This window comes from Salvelinus namaycush, chromosome 3, assembly GCF_016432855.1.
Source record: "Salvelinus namaycush isolate Seneca chromosome 3, SaNama_1.0, whole genome shotgun sequence".
Taxonomy (NCBI): domain Eukaryota; kingdom Metazoa; phylum Chordata; class Actinopteri; order Salmoniformes; family Salmonidae; genus Salvelinus; species Salvelinus namaycush.
Genome location: NC_052309.1, coordinates 35,457,464 through 35,480,378, shown reverse-complemented (window position 1 = coordinate 35,480,378; position 22,915 = coordinate 35,457,464). Strand labels below are relative to the sequence as shown.

Sequence of the window (22,915 nt, the reverse complement as noted above, 5' to 3'; positions counted from 1 at the left end):
TCTTATTTGTGCATCTTCGATGGTTCAACGATAATGTCTGTTCGGTGCTTTCCCGGGTAAGGGGGCAGTAGCTCTTCGGCTGCATCAGATTCACAACGGTCAGTGTCCATGCTAGCTGGGCTAACAACAATTGTAGAATTACTGATGCTAGCATTGGATGTGCTCGTGGAAGCAGAATGTGTGTAGTCGCCAGGTGCACTACTGCTGGTAGTAGTAGTACTACCCGTAGAGCTGGTATGTGTGTCTATGGACACCGGCCTTACTTATTTTAACCATTAATCAATTTTCGCGCAAACGGAATGAGCAGCAGCTACATAGTGGAATTCCCGTGAGAGTGTAACGGTTAATGTGATTGGATGTTAATTATTTGACAATGTGTTGTTATTTCGCTGAACACTAGATGGTTTAATTTTATATTTGGCAGTGAAACGAGGCTACTCAGGCGAGAGAAAAAAACTCACCCAAATGTATAGCCCTGTTCGAACATTTAAATGGACTGTTTGAAAATGTGAAGGGGGAAAAAATCTATTTTTATTTTTAACATTTGAATCACTTATTTGCTGTACCCCCGATGGCATTGCGCATACCCCAGTTTGGGAATACCTGCCCTACACCAGCAGCCTGTACCGTTGACACCAGGCAGAATGGGGCCATGGATTCATGCTGCTTATGTCAAATCTGGCATGACGCATCAGGAACCGGGATTCATTGGACAAGGCAATGTTTTTCCATTCCTCAATTGTCCAGTGATCGCGTGCCTACTGGAGCTGTTGCGTCTTGTTTTTAGCTTATAGGAGTGGAACCCGGTGTGGTGGTCTGCTGCAATGGCCCATCGGTGACAAGGACCGACGAGTTGTGCGTTCCGAGATGCCGTCTGCACACCACTGTTGAACTGCGCCGTTATTTGCCGGTTTGTGGGGGAAAAGCCCAGGCTGACCGTTTGAGATACTGTAATGGGCGCGCCTGGCGATCATCACGCTCAAAGTCGCATTGGTCAGTCATTTAGCTCATTCTAACATTCAATCGGACAGTAACTGAATGAATGCCTCGATACCCGCTTTATATACCCGCTTTATATATATATATATATGACTCAGTCTGTAGGAGTGAACCATTTTTGTGAAAGGGGTGGTTTACCTAATACTGTGTATATTCTGTTTACATTATTATGTACACATATTTCTATGAATCTCTTCATTAAGTCTTTGCCATAGGCCCAAAAGGGTGAAAATGAACTACAAAAGGCATGGAGCGAGAAAGAGAGAAAGTAAACCCAATGGGGTGTGAGTGAGAAACGGTGGGAGAATTTTATTAACCACTTGCAGACATGGCAGACATTTTGTGGATTCATTTGTTCCCATTACCTGAAAGAAGTTGTAGTTCAGGCGGCCCACAGGCCAAATTTGGCCCGTGGTGATTTTATTTGTTGGACATAAAAACGCCAACAAATAAGCGCCAAGTGATTTTAATTTTCGAAATATGTTCCAAAGTATTCCCACACAGAGAGATCTATGTGATGGTATAAAAACGTAAGCAAGGTTTGAAATTATTGTTTTAGTCAAATATCTGTTTAGGCTTCTTGTGGTCAATTTGCCGTCTACAATTATTTGTAATTATGTTCCGACCTCCTGACCATCCGCTCAAGAAAAAAATTGTCCCGTGGCTGAATCAAGTTGATGATCCCTGTTGTAGAAGAAAGTGCCTTAGAAGGCTACAAACGCCTCCTTTGGTTGGGCTAGTATGGTCAGTCCAATATCTACAGTAAAAACACAGGACAGATAAACAGACAGGAATTGCCACTCCGCAGGAAACAGTCATTTAGTTATTTGCAACCTCTTAGTAGTAGTGTTCACTCCTGCCTCGGTATGCTCCAAATCCTCCTGTACAGAAAATTTATTTTTTCCTATCTTTTTTAATAATTTTTTTGTCCTCCACCTTGGATTTAGTCTTTATTTAAAAACACCCACACTGCTCTTATCCATCCTGAGCCCTTCCATTGGGGGGGGGGGAGTGGCCTGGAGGGGTGGGAGAATTTCATTAGGCCAGTGAGATAGAGGGGGAATGGAGGGGGGATGCAGTTTCTTCAGCTATGGGTATCATGTCTCTGGGAGCTGGCTGATGTCAGTTAAATTGGTGTTGTTGAGGATGGCTCGGATACGGTCGAGAGAGTCAGTCTGTCTGATCCGCTCCAACTGGACCTGAGGGGAAGAGTGTGATTGCATGATTGAATTGACCAGATAACCTAGAACTCTCAAACTCAACTGTGGACCTCTAAGCCAGTTCCACTGTGTTTTTTTATTAATTGGAATTAATTATCAGGTAGAACAGAAAACCAGCAGGCTCCAGGCCTCATATACCCTGGATCTAGAAATACACATACAGCCATGTAGGTTACATCTCACATATCAGGGGCGGCACATCAGAGATAGGGTAAAATAAGTCACTATCAAATAGTGTTAAAAGCACCAATGAGGTGCTGTATATGGCTGCCATGGTAAGAGGTGTACTTTAGCAGTTGGCGTACCATTGCCATAGTAACACCACGATCATGCGGACCTATCAAATGTAAGGTACAAAGGTATGTCTAAGATCTACATCAAAAATGCTGATTGAATACTATTACGCATTTTACAAGTAAGTAAGTGCTCATCTATTTCTAGGGGAAGGCATGCATTGCTTACCAATGGAAGCGGAATGGTCGTACATAACCTATAATACATAATTGGAGGTGTATTTGCTGTCCTATATCTATGAATGTTAAACACTCCAGTCTGAAGACAAAAAAACTTGAGTAACCAGTTTGCATCTCAAACTGTTTGCCATGGTAACCCGGCGACATTGCGGTCCGTACCTGGAGGGTCTGGGAGAGCTTGACAAAGTCTCTCTGCACCTGCTCACTGACGTCCAGCTCCGTCTGCAAGCGCTGTGCTTTGTCCTTCTCATCCAACGCCTGAGCCTCCAGGGCAGTCTGCCCCCCCACACACACAGACACACACAGTATCACTACTCCCACAGGATGTTGAGACTTATCACAGATTGGTGAGAAAGAAACAGCAGTGGCCAGTTTTAAAATACAGGCTGTCTGGTGTGAATGACCTCTGACCTTGGTTGTGGTGAGCTCTCTGAGCTGCTCCTCCAGACTGCTCTTTAGACCCTGGACACTCTCTAATGTCTTGCTCTTCTCTGCCAAGCTGCTCTCCAGCTGGGAAATTAGCACATCAATCAGGCTTATTAATAACTATTGGCACAAATAGTCTAGTACCAAACTTGAAGTCCTCCTGACTTCAGAGTCTAGGGAGGCTGCTAGATGTTGTCAGCACGATGCGTCGATAATGAAAGGGGCTGTGCCTTAGTGGTTCTCCTCTGTCTTTCTCACTCAAACACCCACATGGACAGCCACACAGTCCCCGAGATCCACCTCCCTCCATTACAAGTGTTGGATTTTCAAATCCAACCCCCCAGAAAAAAAAAAAACATTTAAGAGAACCAATCAATGCGTCCACTCTCGAAAAGAGTGGAATATGGAATTATAACAGCCACCTGTCCAGACCAGTGGGGCACCGATCCTCTCGCTGTGTCACATGGTCTGCACGCCAACAAGGCTACAAACAGTCTGCATTGCAAAACAATGTTAAGCCAGTGGCCTCCAACCTTGGTCCTGGTAGAGTTAGGTGCACAGGCTTTTGTTCCAGCTCAGAACTCAAACGTCAAATTCAACTAAACATCAAGACCTTCGTTAATTCAGTTGTGTACATATAAGGCTTGGGGGTATTCACATTGGTATTCACATTGGTGATGGTAAATAAAAATCACTCACACCTACATTTGTACACATTATTCCACACATTTCAAAACAGCAACTACTACTCTAACAAGCCAGTGGTTTTAGGCCTAAACTGGGATTATGTTATTGAAGGCAGCCACTCAAGGAAATCTGACTTCACATGCAGACCCTCTACAGTTCATTTACCTGTTCTTTCTCATCTTTCACGCGCTCCAGCTCGGTTTTCAGACTCGAGAATGACGCTGGCGGAAGGAGAGAAAAGAGATAGAAGGCTTATTACAGTGCCATTATGATGATAAATCAGAACATCAACCTCAGACATGCGTTCTAGCATTCTAATGTGGTTCCTGGCAAATGACTCATCAATTCATGAATAATGAATTAGCACGGTTTGCCAAGGGGAGTGGTGTGTGGGCTACTAAGCAAGCAAACACAGTGCTCCTCCAAACTATACGACTGACACAAAGAGCAATCAAGGAAGTGATGATAATTTGGGCCAGAATTCAGCCATTGCAGAACATGGGTTTTCTGCACTGCACTTTAAGCAGTGCATTTGATTTGAACATTTCTGAAAACAAAATAGACAAAAACAAAGCTGTGATGCCACATGAATGGTATTACTAGCAGCCAGGCATGTTATTTTATCATACACATGCTGACTAAGAAGAGTGATGTGAATGGCTAAGTCATTGAGCAAGGTAACCTAAACGCACCTGTAAGTCGCTTTGGATAAGAGCATCTGCTAAATGACTCAAATGTATGTGCTGTCACATCCATAATCCTAAATTCCTATACCAATTTGGCATGCCACATGTTCAAAAACATTACTGCAGCGAGTGAGTTTCAGTGTCCTACAGTCATTAGTCCAACATTTACAGCATTAACACACACAAACAGCCTCAGTAGGTTCGTCAGACAGTGTTTTTCGTACCTTCCAAGATGTCTGAACAACAATCACCAACCGAGAAAAAAGGACAGGAGAAAAAGAAAGGTTTGAGAGGGTACAAAAGGAAAGGAGGGGGAAAAAACATCTTAAGAAAATGTGAAAGCCAGGGTCTTTTATGAAGTTCAAAGGAAAAGCAGAGTTCAGTTGCGCTGAAGAGTTCATTATTGGACCGTGGAGCTGAACACTTGCTCAGTACGTTTTATCCCTTAACTCTACTCAAATGTGTACTCATGAAACAACTAAGTCATACAAGTTTGAGCTAACGGTCATATTTAACATCTTCGGCTCTTAGAAAATGCAACTTTGAAGATTTTCTTTATTGCTCGTATTTACTCTCTGCACCTACAGTTTCCTCATTGGGTGTCGTGACATCTCAACTCAGAGCCATAGATAAACATTACACCTGCCCAGTAAATACAGATCAAAATGAAAGTTTTGGTAAATCTGGCACATTAATCAAAAGATATCTTGATTAATGAGCATGAGGATTATAGCGCAACTAAGTAACTTTTCATGAATACCAAATATACATCCATGGTTCTTCTCACCCTTCTCTGACCTATCCTTGTGTCAAGCCTAGGGAATGGGAAGGGGAGCCTCACCTTTCTCCTCCTTGTAGCCCTCTATCTCCATCTGTAGTGTGTCCTCCAGGTTCTCTTTGAAGCACTGCTCTGCCTGGAGGTGCTCCTTCAGGAACAGGATCTCCGCCTTCAGCTTCTCTTCTAAGTGGTCTGCAGCCGTGCGCACCGCAACTATGTCCTCCCGCAATTGCAGCACCAGTGGTTGTAGTTCCTAGAGGACAGCAGAAATAGTTGCACGTACCAATTTAAGTGAGTAACACTAGGTATAAATGGTGAAAGAAGTACCTGATGGGCATGTAAATAGCTCGATGGTGTGAACCAGAGATGGTAGTCTGCTTCTGAGGACTGTGCACGTGGAGAAGTGTATGGTAATGATTTACTCATACATTTCAGTTGCTTCCATCCCTTTTATACTCGTTACTCTGTTCTTTCAAGATTTTTGTTTTCTTCATTTACTCCAACGTATTCCTATTTCTATTCCTCATTTTAAAAGCTCTTTTAAGTAATTGAATACTGCAATATCTGAGTTTATATGGGATGAAAAAAACAAGAATCAGTTAGGTGGTTACGAGGGTTTAGCTACCACACTTTCATCAAGGTTTGAATTCACTCTAAAGACTTGTTCATGTCAAAGCGGTCAAGAAGTACACTATAGAATCTTTAACACCCCTGAAGGGCCCTAGTAAGTTGTCCCCTGCCAGTTCATCAACCAAAGTCAGTGATATATTACCTGGTCAGACAAGCGGATTGTTTCAGTTCTGAAAGACAGATTCTGTGCAGGTCTGCTAACATTACTAGACCTTTACAATTCCAGGAGGAGTATTTAACATCTCAGGAACCACATCAACATGACGCTCCTATAATGTGTGCAGAATCTGTGCATCTGGAACGCAACCAAAGTCTTAGAATATGACAAAGCTAAATTTAGGCTTAAAATATACACTACATTATCCGTCTTGGATTTAACTTTTGAATATTACTGTGGTTTTCTTCTTTGTCAATGCTATGAAAGCATGATATGTAAGCATTGGGGAAAAAATGAAGAGCCTGGATGGTCCTTGCAATAAACTCATGTTTATTATTCAGATGTCAAGAGACATTCTGTAAATCTTTGAATGTGTGTGACAAAATAAATACAAAACAAATCGAGGGCTATGGTTTACAGTATTGAGATGCGCCTGAGAGCAATTCTCAAAACAGTGGCTGTGAATGATTGTCTCGTACTTGCACCGTGGTGGGTAGTTTGAAGTCCTCCTGCTGCTGGAGAGATAAGTGGAGTCGGTGTTTGCCTGTTAGGCTGTCGTTGTCCCTCTGCAGTCTGCTCAGTTCGTCTGCCACCTGCTCCCTAGACTGCATCAGCACTGCCTGTTTATGGCAAAAACAGCACTCCATCAAATCATGTCATCATCCTGTTTCCTCCTGATGATTCAATGTACTGTAAAATGGAACTGCCGACCACAGTCTTCAGGTGTGATTCACTGGCAAATAGAGGCCAAACGTCTGCCATCTGGCAGAACACTCCACCAGCTCTATCTCTTTCGCAGGAGAAACATCCTCCTTAATTCCAGAAAAAAGCCAGTTGCATCACTAAATCAAAGGCACATGCAGCGATGGAATGTCCAAATGCTTTGGCTGCTAGCTTTTTTTTTTTTTTTTTTTTCACACAGTCTTTCTGGCATAGACAGACATTATTAACACACTGGAGGGCCAAACAAAGGCTATATTGAGAGGGTGTAGTAGAGAAGTGCTGCTCACCATCTGTTCCTGTGTGTTCCTCTTGGCCTGACTGAAGGCCTCCTGTAGTGTGTTGAGCAGCAACTCCGACTCGTGGACTCTCTGCATGAGAGCAGCGACCTGAGACACAAAGAAAGAAATCAGCAGGCTCCAAGGGATAACTGAGCAAACAGACAATCTACAGAAAAGGAATGATGTATGCTGATTTATCCACATTCCAACAGGGAGCATTGTACATTCTTTGAAGATTATAAATAACTACTCAAACAACATAAGAGCTATGCATAAAGATTACTTTACACTTACTATACTTTACGCTTTTTGCATAAGAACTCTGAAGTGTGTGTGTGTGTAATCAGGACAGACCTTGGCAGTGGTTTCCTCGTTTCCCTGTTTCACAGAGTCCTCCAGCTCCTGTTTTTCACTCAGGGTTCTCTCCAGCTGGTCGTTGGCCTGCCGCAGCATCACCTGGAGCTTCTTTACCTGAGAAGTACCAGAGAAATGAATGGGAGAGATCGGCACCAGTTAACACACTAAATCAGATGGTGCAAATATTTTCTATTTATTTAGGATTCTTGTCAACATATTTATTCTAATTCATATAGCCACACAACATATGCCATTGAATATGGAAAGACCAAAGATCACATTTATCTATAATCTATAATAAAGGACTTTGATTTTGAGATTAACCTTCCCTTTAAGTATCCTTGGCATTTAGTAAACATTTCAGAAAGTCCAACTGTAATGGAGTGTCTCAGGGAGGGAGTTACCTGATCGCGTGTCTCTGCCTCCTGGCCCTGGATGACTTGCAGCTGTTTCTCGTAGTTGGAGCACATGTCACACCGCCGACCCAACTTCCTCCCTGCGTTCTTCACCTAGTGACAGACAGCCAAGAATCCACTTAGGAGGAATACCACATGGTAAATACGTCTAGGAGAAAGATGTATATAGAAACTGTGGGCTGTCCATGAGTGCAGACTAAACTGTACACATTTCATAGCAGTGTGAAGATTGTTTACTTTATTCTACAGTACCATTTCAACACTTAGCCTGCATTGTATTTTTGCTACAGTACTTGGTACCAGGGTCTCCGTTAGCCGGTAATAGCTGGCTTTTGGCTGATAAAAATTGAAGAGCTGATTACTCAAATCGGCGCCAGCCAAATTGTCCGGGAGACGAAATAATGATTTTTTGCCTATTCATTGATGGAAATACATTTGACTGGTCATGCTTATCGGACTATAGATTAATTGAATAATTTAAGGGAATGAAATTGGCACGTGTGCCGCATACAGATGGAGCCTTTGAGCAGAAAATCAGTCAGACAGCGCGAGAGCTGCTGCTGCATCTCAAACAGCAAATGTTTTTCTACATATGAGTCAAGTCTTACCTTGCTTCAAAGCAGCCTAGCCAAAATCAGAACATATCCATGAAAGCAATTATTTTATATAAACTTTCTTTCATTGTCCAGTAGCCCAAAGCACAATCCTAGTCATATTAGCAACCCATGCTGGTTGTTGCATATTAGATCTCCCCTCTAAATTTCGAATAGATATTTTTCTCTTTGTCACAAACCGCTCATATGTGCGGTTGGCTTTTGAGAGTGTTTTCCAGCTAATTTCATTATGGAACGAACATTCGCGCCGTAGCCTACTGTCTTGTGCGCTTATGTGAATTTTTGGGGAGGGGGATTGTGGGTGAACAGGGAGTACAGGAGGGGACTAAGTACACACCCCTGAGGGGCCCCAGTGTTGAGGGTCAGCGTGGAGGACGTATTGTTGCCTACCCTCACCACCTGGGGGCAGCCTGTTAGAAAGTCCAGGATCCAGTTGCAGAGGGAGGTGTTTAATCCCAGGGTCCTCAGATTAGTGATGAGTTTAGAGGGAACAATGGTGTTGAACGCTGAGCCATAGTCAATGAACAGCATTCTCACATAGGTGTTCCTTTTGTCTAGGTGGGCGAGGGTATGTTCTGTTAATATGAATTACCATCATCTAATGGGATTTCTGTCATTCTGAGCACTGTGAGTGGACGCCCTAATCAGGTTAAGCATCCAATGCATATGGTCCGGTAAATTTCTCAAATACCCGGTAAATTAAAACGCTGCCTGTCAAATACCCGGCGCCACATTTTCCTAACGGAAACCCTGCTTGGTAATAAGCAGTGATTTTGAACCAATGTGATTATGGAATTACAAGCCAACAACTGTTACTATGTAAACAAGGTTTAGGGTACAATATCGAACTGGAAAACAAAGCCCAACGAAAACATCATACAATTTAAATTAACCAAAACACTGTATGAAAACTGTCTGACCTCTTGCTGTAGCAGGTTCCACTCCTGGTCGCTGACCAACCGGTAGCCTGATGGGGAAAGGAAGGCGGTGTCGGGGGCGTGAGAAATGCTGGACATCAGCGAGGCAGTCTCCTCCTGCTCCGGTGTCATGGCCTTGATGGCCTTCTCCTGGTCCTGGATCATATCAAACTTTATTTAAAACTGCATGTAAAAAAAAAAAACTCTATACATTTCACAGACGCAATAAATGAAAGTATAATAAAGGTTGATTTAAGACCTTGGTGAGGAGGAAGTGGCCGGCCGTCAGCTGGATGGAGCTGACCGATAGTGTGTCCCCAAAGCCCGCCAGGCCCTCAGAGGCACCGCAGTCCGCCCCCACCAGGGGCCCAAAGTCGGACTCGTCCAGGTGGCTGGCCGACTTAGCCTTATGGTTGTGGCCCCCCAGGCCCTGGAGACCGGGAGAGGAACCCAGGCTGTCTGTGGACTGGACCCTCCGCAGGCAGTCTTTGTAGGGGTCCAAGGGGCCCCCTGCCACCAGGTCTGTGTCTAAGGAGTACATGGAGCTGTGGGCACTGTGGTGCTGGAGGAGAAAAGAGGGAGTAAGAGAGTGGTTTTAATGACGAGAAGTAGATGATTAGCACCTCAGGCTGCATTTACACTGGAAGCCAATTCAGATCTTTTGCCAATTATTTGCATATCTGATTACTATCTGAACTTTTCCCTAATGTGTAAACAGCAAAAAAAGCACATGGAATCTGATCTGGACTACATGACCAAAAGTATGTGGACATCTGCACGTCGAACATCTCTTTCCAAAATCATGGGCATTAATATGGAGTTGGTCCCCCCTTTGCTACTATAACAGCCTCCACTCTTATAGGAAGGCTTTTCACTAGATTTTGGAATATTGCTGCGGGGACTTGCTTCCAGTCAGCCACATGAGCATTAGTGAGGTCGTGGCACTGATGTTGGGAGATTAGGCCTGGCTCGCAGTTGGCGTTCTGTGCAGGCTAGTCAAGTTCTTCCACAACGATCTCGACAAATCATTTCTGTATTGTCATGATGAAACAGGAAAGGGCCTTCCCCAAACTGTTGCCACAAAATTGGAAGCACAGAATCTTCTAGAATATCATTGTATGCTGTAGCGTTAATATTTCCCGTCACTGGAACTAAGGGGCCTAGCCCGAACCATGAAAAACAGCCCCAGACCATTATTCCTCCATCATTCCAGAGAATGCGTTTCCACTGCTCCAGAGTCCAATGGCAGCGGGCTTTATACCACTCCAGCCGAAACTTGGCATTGTGCATGGTGATCTTAGGCTTGTGTGGCTGCTCGGCTATGGAAAACCATTTCATGAAGCTCCCGACGAACCGTTCTTGTGCTGACGTTGCTTCCAGAGGCAGTTTGGAAGTCTGTAGTGTGATGCAACCAATGATTTTTTACGCACTTCAGCAGTCCCATTCTGTGAGCTTGTGTGGCGTACCACTTCACAGCTGAGCCGTTGTTGCTCCTTGAGGTTTCCAGTGGACTAATCCATTGAGGCCTGGGGATGCCACAGTCCATCACACTTATGACAAGTGCTACTGAAATTGTATATGGTTATATTACATAAGTGCAATGGTGCAACACTAATAAAAATACTATTTAAATACAAATGCGCTTTCCCCTGCGTTTGATAGTGGTTGTGGTCCGCGGTTCTGAAACACATCAGTGCACTTTTGAATTGGCGCCTTTTCCTAGACCATGTTGCGATGTGCCTAATAGCAAAGTTAACCAGCATATTGGTGTTGAGAAAAATGGGGCGGAGGCAGCAGTTAAGAGAGAAGAAACCGCAACTTAAGTCTGCAATCAATAGCCTAACTTAAATGTGCCTGGCTTTATGAATCATCAATACATCTACAGAAATAAGACAGATCCTGCTTCTGTTGGCTGTTTGAGTGTTTGTTTAATAGCCTACGAATTCAGTGAGCACCAAGCCTCATGCAACGACCTATCAAGTAAATCATTTCACAAAATTGGCTGTTTTTAATCTTTGCTTTTCTGCAATAAAGGCTTTACTTCTTCTCTCGTTAGAACAGCCTCTAGTATTATTTATCTAGTGCTTTTTACACTGTTCCAAATTGTCCAAAAAATGATAACGCTCTTTTCTTGATCTCCTTGTTATTATTACTATTACTAATATTTTATAATAATAATAAGTAATGTCATTATCATTAGTAGGCTAAGGATAGCAGCCTTTTATAACCACCATTGAGCTGTAGGCCTAAGAGCACATCCTGTTTAGTCTTAAAACCATAACTTACCTAGGGCCTATATTTCAATACCCCCAGAGATATTAGATCGGGTTCAAGTCCGGGCTCTGGCTGGGCCACTCAAAGACATTGAGACTTGTCCCGAAACCACTTCTGCGTTGTCTTGGCTGTGTACTTAGGGTCGTTGTCCTGTTAGAAGGTGAACCTTCATCCCAGTCTGAGGTCCTGAGGTCTCTGGAGCAGGTTTTCATCAAGGATCTCTCTGTACTTTGCTCCATTCATCTTTTCCTCAAACCTGACTAGTCTCCAAGTCTCTGCACTGAAAAACATCCCACAGCATGATGCTGCCACCATGGTTCACCATAGGAATGGTGCCAGGTTTCCTCCAAACGTGACGCTTGGCATTCAGACCAAAGAGTTCAGTCTTAGTTTCATCAGAGTTCTTTAGGTGCCTTTTGGCAAAGTCCAAGCGGTCTGTCATGTGCCTTTTACTGAGGAGTGGCTTCATCTGGCCACTCTACCATAAAGGACTGACTGGTGGAGTGCTGCAAAGATGGTTGTCCTTCTGGAAGGTTCTCCCATCTCCACAGAGGAACTCTAGAGCTCTGTCAGAGTGACCATCGAGTTCTTGGTCACCTCCCTGACCAAGGCCCTTCTCCCCCGATTGCTCAGTTTGGCTGGGCTGCCAGCTCTAGGAAGAATCATGGTGGTTCCAAACTTCTTCCATTTAAGGATGGTGGAGACCACTGTGTTCTTGGGGACCTCCAATGCTGCAGAAATGTTTTTGTACCATTCCTAGATCTGTGCCTCGCCAAAATCCTGTCGTCTCGGACAATTCCTTCGTCCTCATGACTTGGTTTTTGCTCTGAAATGCACTGTCAACTGTAGGACCTTAGATAGGTGTGTGCCTTTCCAAATCATGTTTAATCAAAGGAATTTACCACAGGTGGACTCCAATCAAGTTGTGGAAACATCAAGGATGATCAATGGAAACAGGATGCACCGAAGCTCAATTGAGTATCAATACTTAAGTAAATAAAGTGTGTATTTAATACATTTTCAAAAATTTCTAAAAACACCCGTTTTTGTTTTGTCACTATGGGGTATTGTGTGTAGCAGTGGCGCAGCAACCTAAGGCGCTGCATCTCAGTGCAAGATGCGTCACTATAGTACCTGGTTTGAATCCAGGCTGTATCACATCCGGCCATGATTGGGAGTCTCATAGGGAGGCGCACATTGGCCCAGCGTCGTCCGGGTTTGGCCGTCATTGTAAATAAGAATTTGATCTTAACTGACTTGCCTAGTTAAATAAAAGTTCAATTTAAAAAATATAAAATAGATTGATGAGGACAATTTTTTTTAAGGCTGTAACGTAACATAATGTGGAAAAAGTCAAGCTGTCTGAATACTTTCCGAATGCATTGTATATAGGCTACTGTATCAATTAATCATTCATGAAATGCAATCAAGCATTTTAGTTTTCAAATAAAGACAGCCTTGAACAATTAGCTTAAATAATAAACAGTTATATTTCTGAAATTGCATTAACGAATGAATGCGACTGTTTAGTCTTTGCTGTAATAAAGGCTTAGCAAAAAAACATTACAACAGACTCTCTGGTAACCTTATAATTTATTTATTGTCGTTTACATTGTTCCAAACAGTAAGAAAAATTATATTGTAATCTATACAGCACCTGTTGCTGGACAGTCAGAAAAATATATAGGATATAGAAAAAATACAATTTGGGTTCCTAGGGTGGCTGTGTAAACACAGAAAGAGAGAAGAGGGAGAGAAAAAGTGCTGTGGGGATGTGCTGTGGTTGAGCGATGGCAAAATTGTCAAGATTGGAAATGAAAGGTGCATTGTCAGCAGAGAACAGTGCTTTTAACATGCTTTAGACCAATTTCTTGAATACTTATGTCAGTGTCATAACAGGAATTCTCCAAGCCACTTAAGGAGATGGCATTTCAGACCACAATTGACCATGCTTGTCAGAGGATTAGGTTGAAAAAAAGTGAACATTCTACCTTCACAGAGAAGTCATTGTAAAGACGTGGAGTTAATATCCAGTCCTCTCTCTTTGTACGTCATCACGCAACAGACGTCAGAGTGTGCAACAGAACAACGTACTATCTACACTCGGTTTGTTGTTTTTATGAAATAGTTCATTAAATAGTTTTTAAAACCATAGCTCAAGTTTTTATTGCTACGGATTCCGCAACACGGTTAGCTTTCATGGCTGGGACCGCAAGTTTGTGTGCCGGATTACTGTTAACACTAGAACCGCCATAATCAAACGTCAATGGCCGCTGGCCTTTGTAAATAAAAAAAATATCCCCCCCAAAAAGCAATGTCCTTCACCTTCCCTGACTTTTCCTAAATGTTTGTATTTTACATTGTGATTTCAAAATTCTGACAAATGAGCAAACAGAAAAGTATTGAGCATTTTTCACACCTATTCCCAACTTAAAACGCCCAGACAATGCACAGTAGGATGTTAGTACCCCGCCAGGCACTAATGAGTCTCTCCCCCCTCACTGAATGAATGACAAATGGATGATAATTGCGCACCTTAACAATTGAATTTAAATAAGGCCTAACTGAATGATAAGGATGGTGAAGTGGTTGATTTCATTTAGAAAGACAGTGTAATGATGAGTGTGTGTTATGCCTATTTACCAGCAGCAAATCATTTGACCACATGACCTTGCAGGTTGATATTCTCTATTACCTTTTACTTTATGAAAATAAGCTGTTATGGGACTTTTAGTTACGTTAACTATTACTAATCACATTTATTGTAACGGAAACTAAAACATACTACATGTTGTTGTAGGCATTTAGAATAATGCAAAACATATCCTTGACTATCCGAGTTGATGAAGTTGATGAGCGAAGGGACGCAAACGATGCCAGCCCACTGAATGAATGACCAATGGAATGGGATGGGACCAATGGAATGGGCGATACTCGTGCAAGTTACTTCACAATCAAATGTAAATTAGGCTTAACTGAATGATGAGGGCGAAGAGGTCAATTTAATTTAGAACAACAATAGTGTGATGAGTTTGTGTTATGCCCATTTATCATTATTGGCGCTTATGTTAATTTGACCGCGTGCCTTGCAGGTTGATACCAAATGTATTGTAAAGGAAACTAAAACATGCTACGTGTTGCAGTAGGCCTTTAGAATATTGCTAAACATATCCTTGACTCTATCCAAGTTGGTGAGCGGGAAACAAACAATGTGTAATCTGATGAGTGACAATATTATCATTTGTCAAATTGTACATGAAGAGATGGGTGCATTTTGTAATTGACAGACGCAGGGGAAAAAAAATCATCACTTCATCAAATCGTCCTTCAGAGTCAGATGCAGGTAAAAGATTTGGATTTCTATATAGTATCAGAAAGAGCACATTCTGCCGTTTCTGACACTTACCTTTGTCAAATAATTCTCACAATTCAAGAGGTGCAAACATTTCCAAAATCCACTTAACGAAAATATACGTCCTGTCCATGCCTTCAGCACATGAAAACTTGCGAGGCCTCGTTGCTCTGGCTACTAAGCAAAAAACGAGTAACAAACTTAAAATAGCTTATTTTTGTCGTCGATGAATGGGCGATAGAAACCAGATATCAGTTTCTAACGGTGATTGTAACTTCAATGAACTGAATGATGAGAATGAAGAGGGTGATTGAATTTATAACAGCGTAATGATGAAAAATTGTGGGCAGTCAATTTTATTATGAAAGGCTAGAAATTGCATATAATCGCCCCTCAGAGAGAGTCAAATCAGACACTGAGTACAACATACAACGTTCACAATGGCAAGCTGAACCAAATGGATGCACTGACAGCATTGCAAATGTTGCATATGTTGCAAACACACCAAGACAGTCGTGAAGAGGGCACGACAAATTCCCCCTCAGGAAACGAAAAAGATTTGGCATGGGTCCTCAGATCCTCAAAATGTTCTACAGCTGCAACAGCGAGAGCATCCTGACTGGTTGCATCACTGCCTGGTACGTCAATTGCTCAGCCTCCGACAGCAAGGCACTACAGAGGGTAGTGCGTATGGCCCAGTACATCACTGGGGCTAAGCTGCCTGCCATCCAGGACCTCTAGCCAGGCGGTGTCAGAGGAAGGCTCTAAAAATTGTCAAAGACCCCAGCCATCCCAGTCATAGACTGTCTACTACCGCATGGCAAGCGGTACCGGAGCGCCAAGTCTAGGACAAAAAGGCTTCTCAACAGCTTTTCCCCCCAAGCCATAAGACTCCTGAACAGGTAATCAAATGGCTACCCGAACTATTTTCATTGTCATATATCTTTATGAAATTCATCCTTTACAATTGTTCATGCACTGGTACTTTTGTTCAGGAATACAGCAAATAATTTCACCTGCGCACCTGGCTGGTTATATTATCATCTTTTTAGTTTCTACTTCATCAAAATAAGCTGTAACAGGACTTTAATGAATTACTATATCTCTATTACTAATCGAATCTACAAATAAAGTTGATCAAAGGGCCTCCCGAGTGGCACAGTGGTCTAAGGCACACTGCATCGCAGTGCTAGCTGTGCCACTAGAGATTCTGGGTTCGAGTCCAGGCTCTGCCACAACCGGGAGACCCACGGGGCAGCGCACAATTGGCCCAGCGCCGTCCAGGTTAGGGGAGGGTTTGGCCGGCAGTGATGTACTTGTCCCATCGCGCACTAGGGACTCCTGTGGCGGGCCGGCCGCAGTGCACCCTGACACGGTCGCCAGGTGCACGGTGTTTCCTCCGACACATTCCGGGTTAAGTGGGCATTGTGTCAAGAAGCAGTGCGGCTTGGTTGGGTTGTGTTTCAGAGGACGCACGGTTCTCGACCTTCGTCTCTTTCGAGTCTGTACGGGAGTTGCAGCGATGAGACAATTGGATACCACGAAACTGGGGAGAAAAATTTGTTTAAAAAAACTCAATAAATAGAAATAAAGTTGATCAAATGGATTACACAAGTGTTTTTCGTGTAAGGGAAACAAACATATGTTATAGGCCTAGGTTTTTTCTAGGACTTAGAACTATACAAAACATATCCATATATTTCCACAAATTTTCCTTTATGCAATTAATCCTTTACAATACGCACTATTTATCAAGCGTGTTTGCGCACCTTGCAGGTTGATATGCATCTGATGCATATGCTAAAGAAGACGCCCAGCAACGTTCTCTAGCGGGTACTTAAATGCTTAAAGGCCAGGCGGTTCTAGTGTTAAGTAGCAGTTAGCTGCTAGCATTCATAAAAACTGAGCAAGCCAACGCTAGCAGTGCTAGCCCACCAATGTTTTTATCCACAGCTGGGCACAAATGTTTTAGGTGTGAGATGATTTCCACACAATCACAAGATGAAGATAAGGTCAAACTGAAAAATTAACAGGGATTTGTCTGCCCTAAATGCACCACCAAGCAGCTTAGTGGAAGAGATCCTCCGGCTGCGAGAAAAGGATCATCTGCTTTCTAAGTACCTCGACCTCGCTGTAGCCCAGGCAAACCCAATAGCAGTTATAAATGCCTCCTATTGCAAATCTGTCAATGAGTCGGGCGGCAGTGATCTGTCCCAAACCAACAGACAGATGTTAAGTTCAACTTTGCAGACCATGGGAGACTGGACACTCACAAGACGTAGGAGATCGGGGAGGCAGTCTGGCCACCCTTCATCTACCCGATCCAGCTACCAAACAGCTTTGGCCCACTTGAGACAGACCTACCAGCCCCGGGAGTCAGCATGGATCCTGGGAGTATACCACCAGCCGTCGGCACCCACCCAGTGGCACCCTCCCTCACGGCCACCACAGTTCAGCAGGTCACAGACTCAAGACGGAAGGGTTTCGGGCCATTTTCCACCTTGCTGGGGTTTCCGACACCATCTGCTGTTGCGGGTGCGAAAAGTCTGGCTAGCTTGGCTCGAAGCCTTCATCCGCCCTGCCTGAGGCAGTCCCATCCTGCTCCCCCTCCCGCATTGGATTCCATCACAACCACCATCAGTGTGGGCATCTTGATGGTGAGAGATTTTGGCCTGCCTACAGTCTGTGGACAGACCAAGAGCCACTGACACCCAGGAGCCCGTGTCCATGACATCAACTCCCTCCTGCCCAAGGTTCTGGCCAACTTCTCCAATATTGACACCATCGTCAATCACATACACTACCAGTCAAAAGCTTGGACACACCTACTCATTCAAGGGTTTTTCTTTATTTTTACTATTTCCTACATTGTAGAATAATAGTGAAGACATTAAAACTATGAAATAGCACATTGTCCTGTTGAAAAACAAATGATAGTCCCACTAAACACAAACTAGATGGGATGGCGTATCGCTGCAGAATGCTGTGGTAGCATGCTGGTTAAGTGTGCCTTGAATTCTAAATAAATCACAGACAGAATCACCAGCAAAGCACCCCCACACCACCTCATCCATGCTTCACGGTGGGAACCACACATGCGGAGATCATCCATTCACCTACTCTGCGTCTCACAAAGACACAGCGGTTGGAACCAAAAACCTCAAATTTGGATTCATCGGACCAAAGGACAGATGTCCACAATCTCTAATGTCCATTGCTTGTGTTTCTTGGCACAAGCAAGTCTCTTCTTATTGGTGTACTTTAGTAGTAGTTTCAATGCAGCAATTTGACCATGAAGGCCTGATTCACGCAGTCTCCTCTGAACCGTTGATGTTGAGATGTGTCTGTTATTTGAACTCTGAAGCATTTTTTTGGGGGTGCAATTTCTGAGGCTGGTAACTAATTAACTTATCCTCTGCAGCAGAGGAAACTCTGGGTCTTCCTTTCCTGTGACGGTCCTCATGAGAGCTAGTTTCATCATAGCGCTTGATGTTTTTTTGCGACTGCACTTGAAGAAACTTTCAAAGTTCTTAAAATTTTCCGTATTGACTGACATTCATGTCTTAAAGTAATAATGGACTGTTGTTTCTCTTTGCTTATTTGAGCTGTTCTTGCCATAATATTTACCAAATAGGGCTATCTGTATACCACCCCTACCTTGTCACAACACAACAGATTGGCTCAAACGTATTAAGGAAAGAAATTCTACAAATTAACTTTTACAAAGGCACACCCCACTTTTGATAAAATTAAACTGATTCCAGGTGACTACTTCATGTAGGTGTACCAAAACATTCACGGGCTATTTTATCAAAAGTGGGGTTAGATGTTAATCAACTTTAAAAGCAGAATCACCTTCTCATTGTTTCTCAACTGCATATAAAAATATAAACGCAACATGTAAAGTGTTGGTCCCATGTTTCATGAGCTGAAATAAAAGCTCCCAGAAATGTTCCATACGCAGAAAAAGCTTTTCTCAAATTTAGCGACAAATTTGTTTCCATCCCTGTTAGTGAGCATTTATCCTTTGCCAAGATAATCCATCCACCTGACAGGTGTGGCATATCAAGAAGCTGATTAAACAGCAAGATCATTAAACAGGTGCACCTTGTGCTGGGGACAATAAAAGGTCACTAAAATGTGCAGTTGTGACAACTCCAATGCCACAGATGTCTCAAGTTTTGAGGGAGCGTGCAATTGGCATGCTGACTGCAGGAATGTCCACCAGAGTTGTTGCCAGAGAATTGAATGTTCATTTCTCGACCATAAAACCACCTCCAACGTCGTTTTAGAGAATTTGGCAGTACGTCCAACCGGCCTCACAACCACAGACCGCGTGTATGGTGTTGTGTAGGCGAGCGGTTTGCGGATGTCAACATTGTGAACAGAGTGCCCCATGGTGGCGGTGGGGTTATAGTATGGGCAGGCATAAACTACAGACAACTAACACAATTGCATTTTATCGATGGCAATTTGAATGCACAGAGATAACGTGACGAGATCCTGAGGCCCATTGTCGTGCCATTCATCCGCTGCCATCACCTCATGTTTTACCATGATTATGCACAGCCCCATGTCGCAAGGATCTGTATACAATTCCTGAAAGCTGAAAATGTCCCAGTTCTTCCATGGCCTGCATACTCACCAAACATGTCACACATTGAGCATGTATGTGTAGGATGCTCTGGATCGACGTGTATGACAGCGTGTTCCAGTTCCCGCAACTTCGCACAGCCATTGAAGAGGAGTGGGACAACATTCCACAGGCCACAATCAACAGCCTAATCAACTCTATGCAAAGGAGATGTGTCGCGCTGCATGAGGCAAATCGTGGTCACACCAGATACATATTTTTTTTTAAAGCTATCCACCTGTGACCAAGAGATGCATATCTATAATCCCAGTCATGTGAAATCCATAGATGAAATTGATTTCCTTATATGAACTGTAACTCAGTAAAATCTTTGAAATTGTTGCGTTTACATTTCTGTTCAGTATACCATTTTCTAGCCCGTCTACTTTTATCCAATGTAAAAAACACAATTTAAAATTTTGCTGCATAGGACGGAATCCAGGTGGTGGGTCACATATACAATATGAACTCAAGAGAATGTTTTATGGAGCGGTTGACCTCAGAGGATCGTGTGTGTCTGGGGTAATGTGCTCTCGGTAAGGTGTTGGTGACGTCATATCCCTACCTCTTCAATACTGAGCCCAAGAAATGAGTCTTCTAAAGGTTCGGTTTCTGTCCCGTCCTCCTCGTTTTGCTCCTTAGCCTGGATGATCCTTTCATTATCATCCTCCTCCTGGGTGGAAGCAAACAATGTCAATAAATGGTCTGAGCATGTAAATACAATTTGTAAACAATGTTACACTTTGACAGAGTATTTCTACCTTATCAACTGACTTGCATTCCCATAAGCGCACATGCACGCACACTATCCTGTTGATAAATGTCAGTACACTGTCAAGCTGACACGGTATTTACTCTATTTCTCATGTACCGTCTGATTCACCCTTGCACGGTCAAACACACCCCCACACACACACACCCCTCTGACTCTGGGTGTGAGTTAAACCTGGGATGATAAACCGAAAATGACATACAACATTGCCTTCCTCTTACTGAAGCATTTATCGTACATCTGAAAAGTAACAGCATTCTGGGAGTATATCATTTACTTCTTAATATGGAGTTCATGGCACTGACTGAGAAGTCCGTCACAGGCCGCGGGCAGCATTTGATACACTAACACACACACACATTCATCATGCCTCCCTGCTCCGTTATCAGCTACGTTAATAATGTGGGTCGACAAGTTAACGTCCCTATCTTAGTAGATACATTTCACACTTACCTCCCGTCAGTAACCGGTTATGGTATAAAGAATATACAGATAAGCATTCAAGTTTAATGTAAGCAATGTTCATTATACTTATCAATGTTATGGATGAGCACGTTGTTTGTTTGGTTCTGTTCCTCTCTCCATCACTGTAGCTTTCGGGTATGCTGGATAAGGACCCGAGCTAAGGGAATCGGGCTGACTTTGTAGTGCCTGTCTCGAATGGCTCGTTAATGTAAATGGCCATATTAAAAAGACACCATGTCAGTAGTGATATGATTTTGTAAATGTTATATTGGGATATTGTTTCATAAAAAATGTGTTGCAATGTATATACTTTAGTATGTTTAGTTGAATGGAAAATGTAGGTTTGAATAGGTAATTGCTTAATTAATTAGTGTTACTTGTTCTGATGGGAGGGGCTACCCCTACAAAAAGGAGCCTCTCAGTTCATGGAGGAAGGCATTTTGGATTGAGCTGTGGATGGGGCAGCATTGTTTTAAGCTGTCCCCATCAGGTATACTTTTGATGGCAGTACTGTTTTTCTTCCGGAATCACTATGTAAATAAACACCCTTGCACAGAAGAACTTTTGCGGCTCCGCCATCTTTTTATTTTGATAGAGGTTAGGTTTTCCAGTTTAGCCTTGTGCTCATCCATAACATCGATAAGTATAATGAACATTGCTTATATTAAACATGAATGCTTATCTGTATACTCTTTATACCATAACCAGTTACTGACGGGAGGTAAGTGTGAAATGTATCTACTAAGATAGGGACGTTAACTTGTGTGTCGACCCACATTATTAATGTAGCTGATAACGGAGCAGGGAGTCGTAATGAATGTGTGTTAATGTACCAAATGCCCGCCCGCGGCCAATGACGGAATTCTCACAGGCACCAATTTACAACCAGAGTAGGCTGTAGTATGCTTTTGATGGTCCAGTGGAACAGAGACAAGCGCGCCATTTGCAGTGAATAGGACTACATCAATCTAATTTATTTATAAATCCCCTGCATCAGTAGTTGTCACAAAGTGCTTACACAGAAACCCAGCGTAAAACCCCAAAGAGCAAGCAATGCAGAAGCATGGTGGCTAGAAAAAACGACCTACATCAAGTAGCCTAGGTCTAGCGCTGGAAAGTTGTTGTAGGACATGAGTCTACATTTACTGATAAATCAATCAATATAGCAGCAATATTGGATTCAGAGTTAGCAATCTAGCTAAGTGTTTTGAGGTGGGGATTAATATACAGTGGCAAGAAAAAGTATGAACCCTTTGGAATTACCTGGATTTCTGCATAAATGTCATAAAATTTGTCACAACAATACAGTGTGCTTACAATAATTTGTGTGTTAGTTTATTTTTGTCTATATTGAATACATCATTTAAACATTCAGTGTTTAAACATTCACACAAAAGTATGTTAACCCCTAGGCTAATAACTTTTCCAAAAGCTAATTGTGGTCAGCTAACCTGGAGTCCAATCAATGAGACGAGATTGGAGATGTTGGTTAGAGCTGCCCTGCCCTATAAAACACTCACAAAATTTGAATTTGCTATTCACAAGAAGCATTGCCTGATGTGAACCATGCCTCAAACAAGAGATCTCAGAAGACCTAAGTTAAGAATTGTTGATTTGTATAAAGCTGGAAAGGGTTACAAAAATATATCTAAAAGCCTTTATGTTCATCAGTAAGACATATTGTCTATAAATGGAGAAAGTTCAGCACTGTTGCTACTCTCTCTAGGAGTGGCTGTCCTGCAAAGATGACTGCAAGAGCACAGCGGAGAATGCTCAATGAGGTTAAGAAGAATCCTAGCGTGTCAGCTAGACTTACAGAAATCTATGAAACATGCTAACATCTCTGACAAGTCTACGATACGTAAAACACTAAACAAGAATGGTGTTTATGGGAGGACACCATGGAAGACGCCACTGCTGTCCAAAAAAAAAACTTTGTTGCATGTCTGAAGTTAGCAAAAGAGCACTTGGATGTTCCACAGCGCTACTGGCAAAATATTCTGTGGACAGATTAAACTAAAGTTGAATTGTTTGGAAGGAACACATAATACTATGTGT

General features: G+C 42.8%; 1 protein-coding gene across 3 annotated transcripts in view; it reads right to left on the bottom strand.

The window, feature by feature from the left end:
• Window positions 1-1,282: 1,282 nt before the first annotated feature.
• The window catches only part of rabep1 (rabaptin, RAB GTPase binding effector protein 1), a 29,012-nt gene continuing 7,379 nt past the window's right edge, over window positions 1,283-22,915 (bottom strand). For 2 of the 3 annotated variants that reach the window (XM_038976334.1, XM_038976351.1), the window contains 13 exons: window positions 20,186-20,293; window positions 9,621-9,923; window positions 9,365-9,517; window positions 7,819-7,923; window positions 7,412-7,528; window positions 7,067-7,165; window positions 6,536-6,676; window positions 5,333-5,522; window positions 4,716-4,727; window positions 3,971-4,026; window positions 3,104-3,202; window positions 2,852-2,968; window positions 1,283-2,198 (listed from right to left, as the gene is read on the bottom strand). In XM_038976334.1, the coding sequence (XP_038832262.1) occupies window positions 2,097-2,198; window positions 2,852-2,968; window positions 3,104-3,202; window positions 3,971-4,026; window positions 4,716-4,727; window positions 5,333-5,522; window positions 6,536-6,676; window positions 7,067-7,165; window positions 7,412-7,528; window positions 7,819-7,923; window positions 9,365-9,517; window positions 9,621-9,923; window positions 20,186-20,293 (1,602 nt within the window). In that variant the 3' untranslated portion in view covers window positions 1,283-2,096. The remainder of the gene's footprint in view (window positions 2,199-2,851; window positions 2,969-3,103; window positions 3,203-3,970; window positions 4,027-4,715; window positions 4,728-5,332; window positions 5,523-6,535; window positions 6,677-7,066; window positions 7,166-7,411; window positions 7,529-7,818; window positions 7,924-9,364; window positions 9,518-9,620; window positions 9,924-20,185; window positions 20,294-22,915) is intronic. The other variant, XM_038976342.1, reaches the window with a different exon arrangement.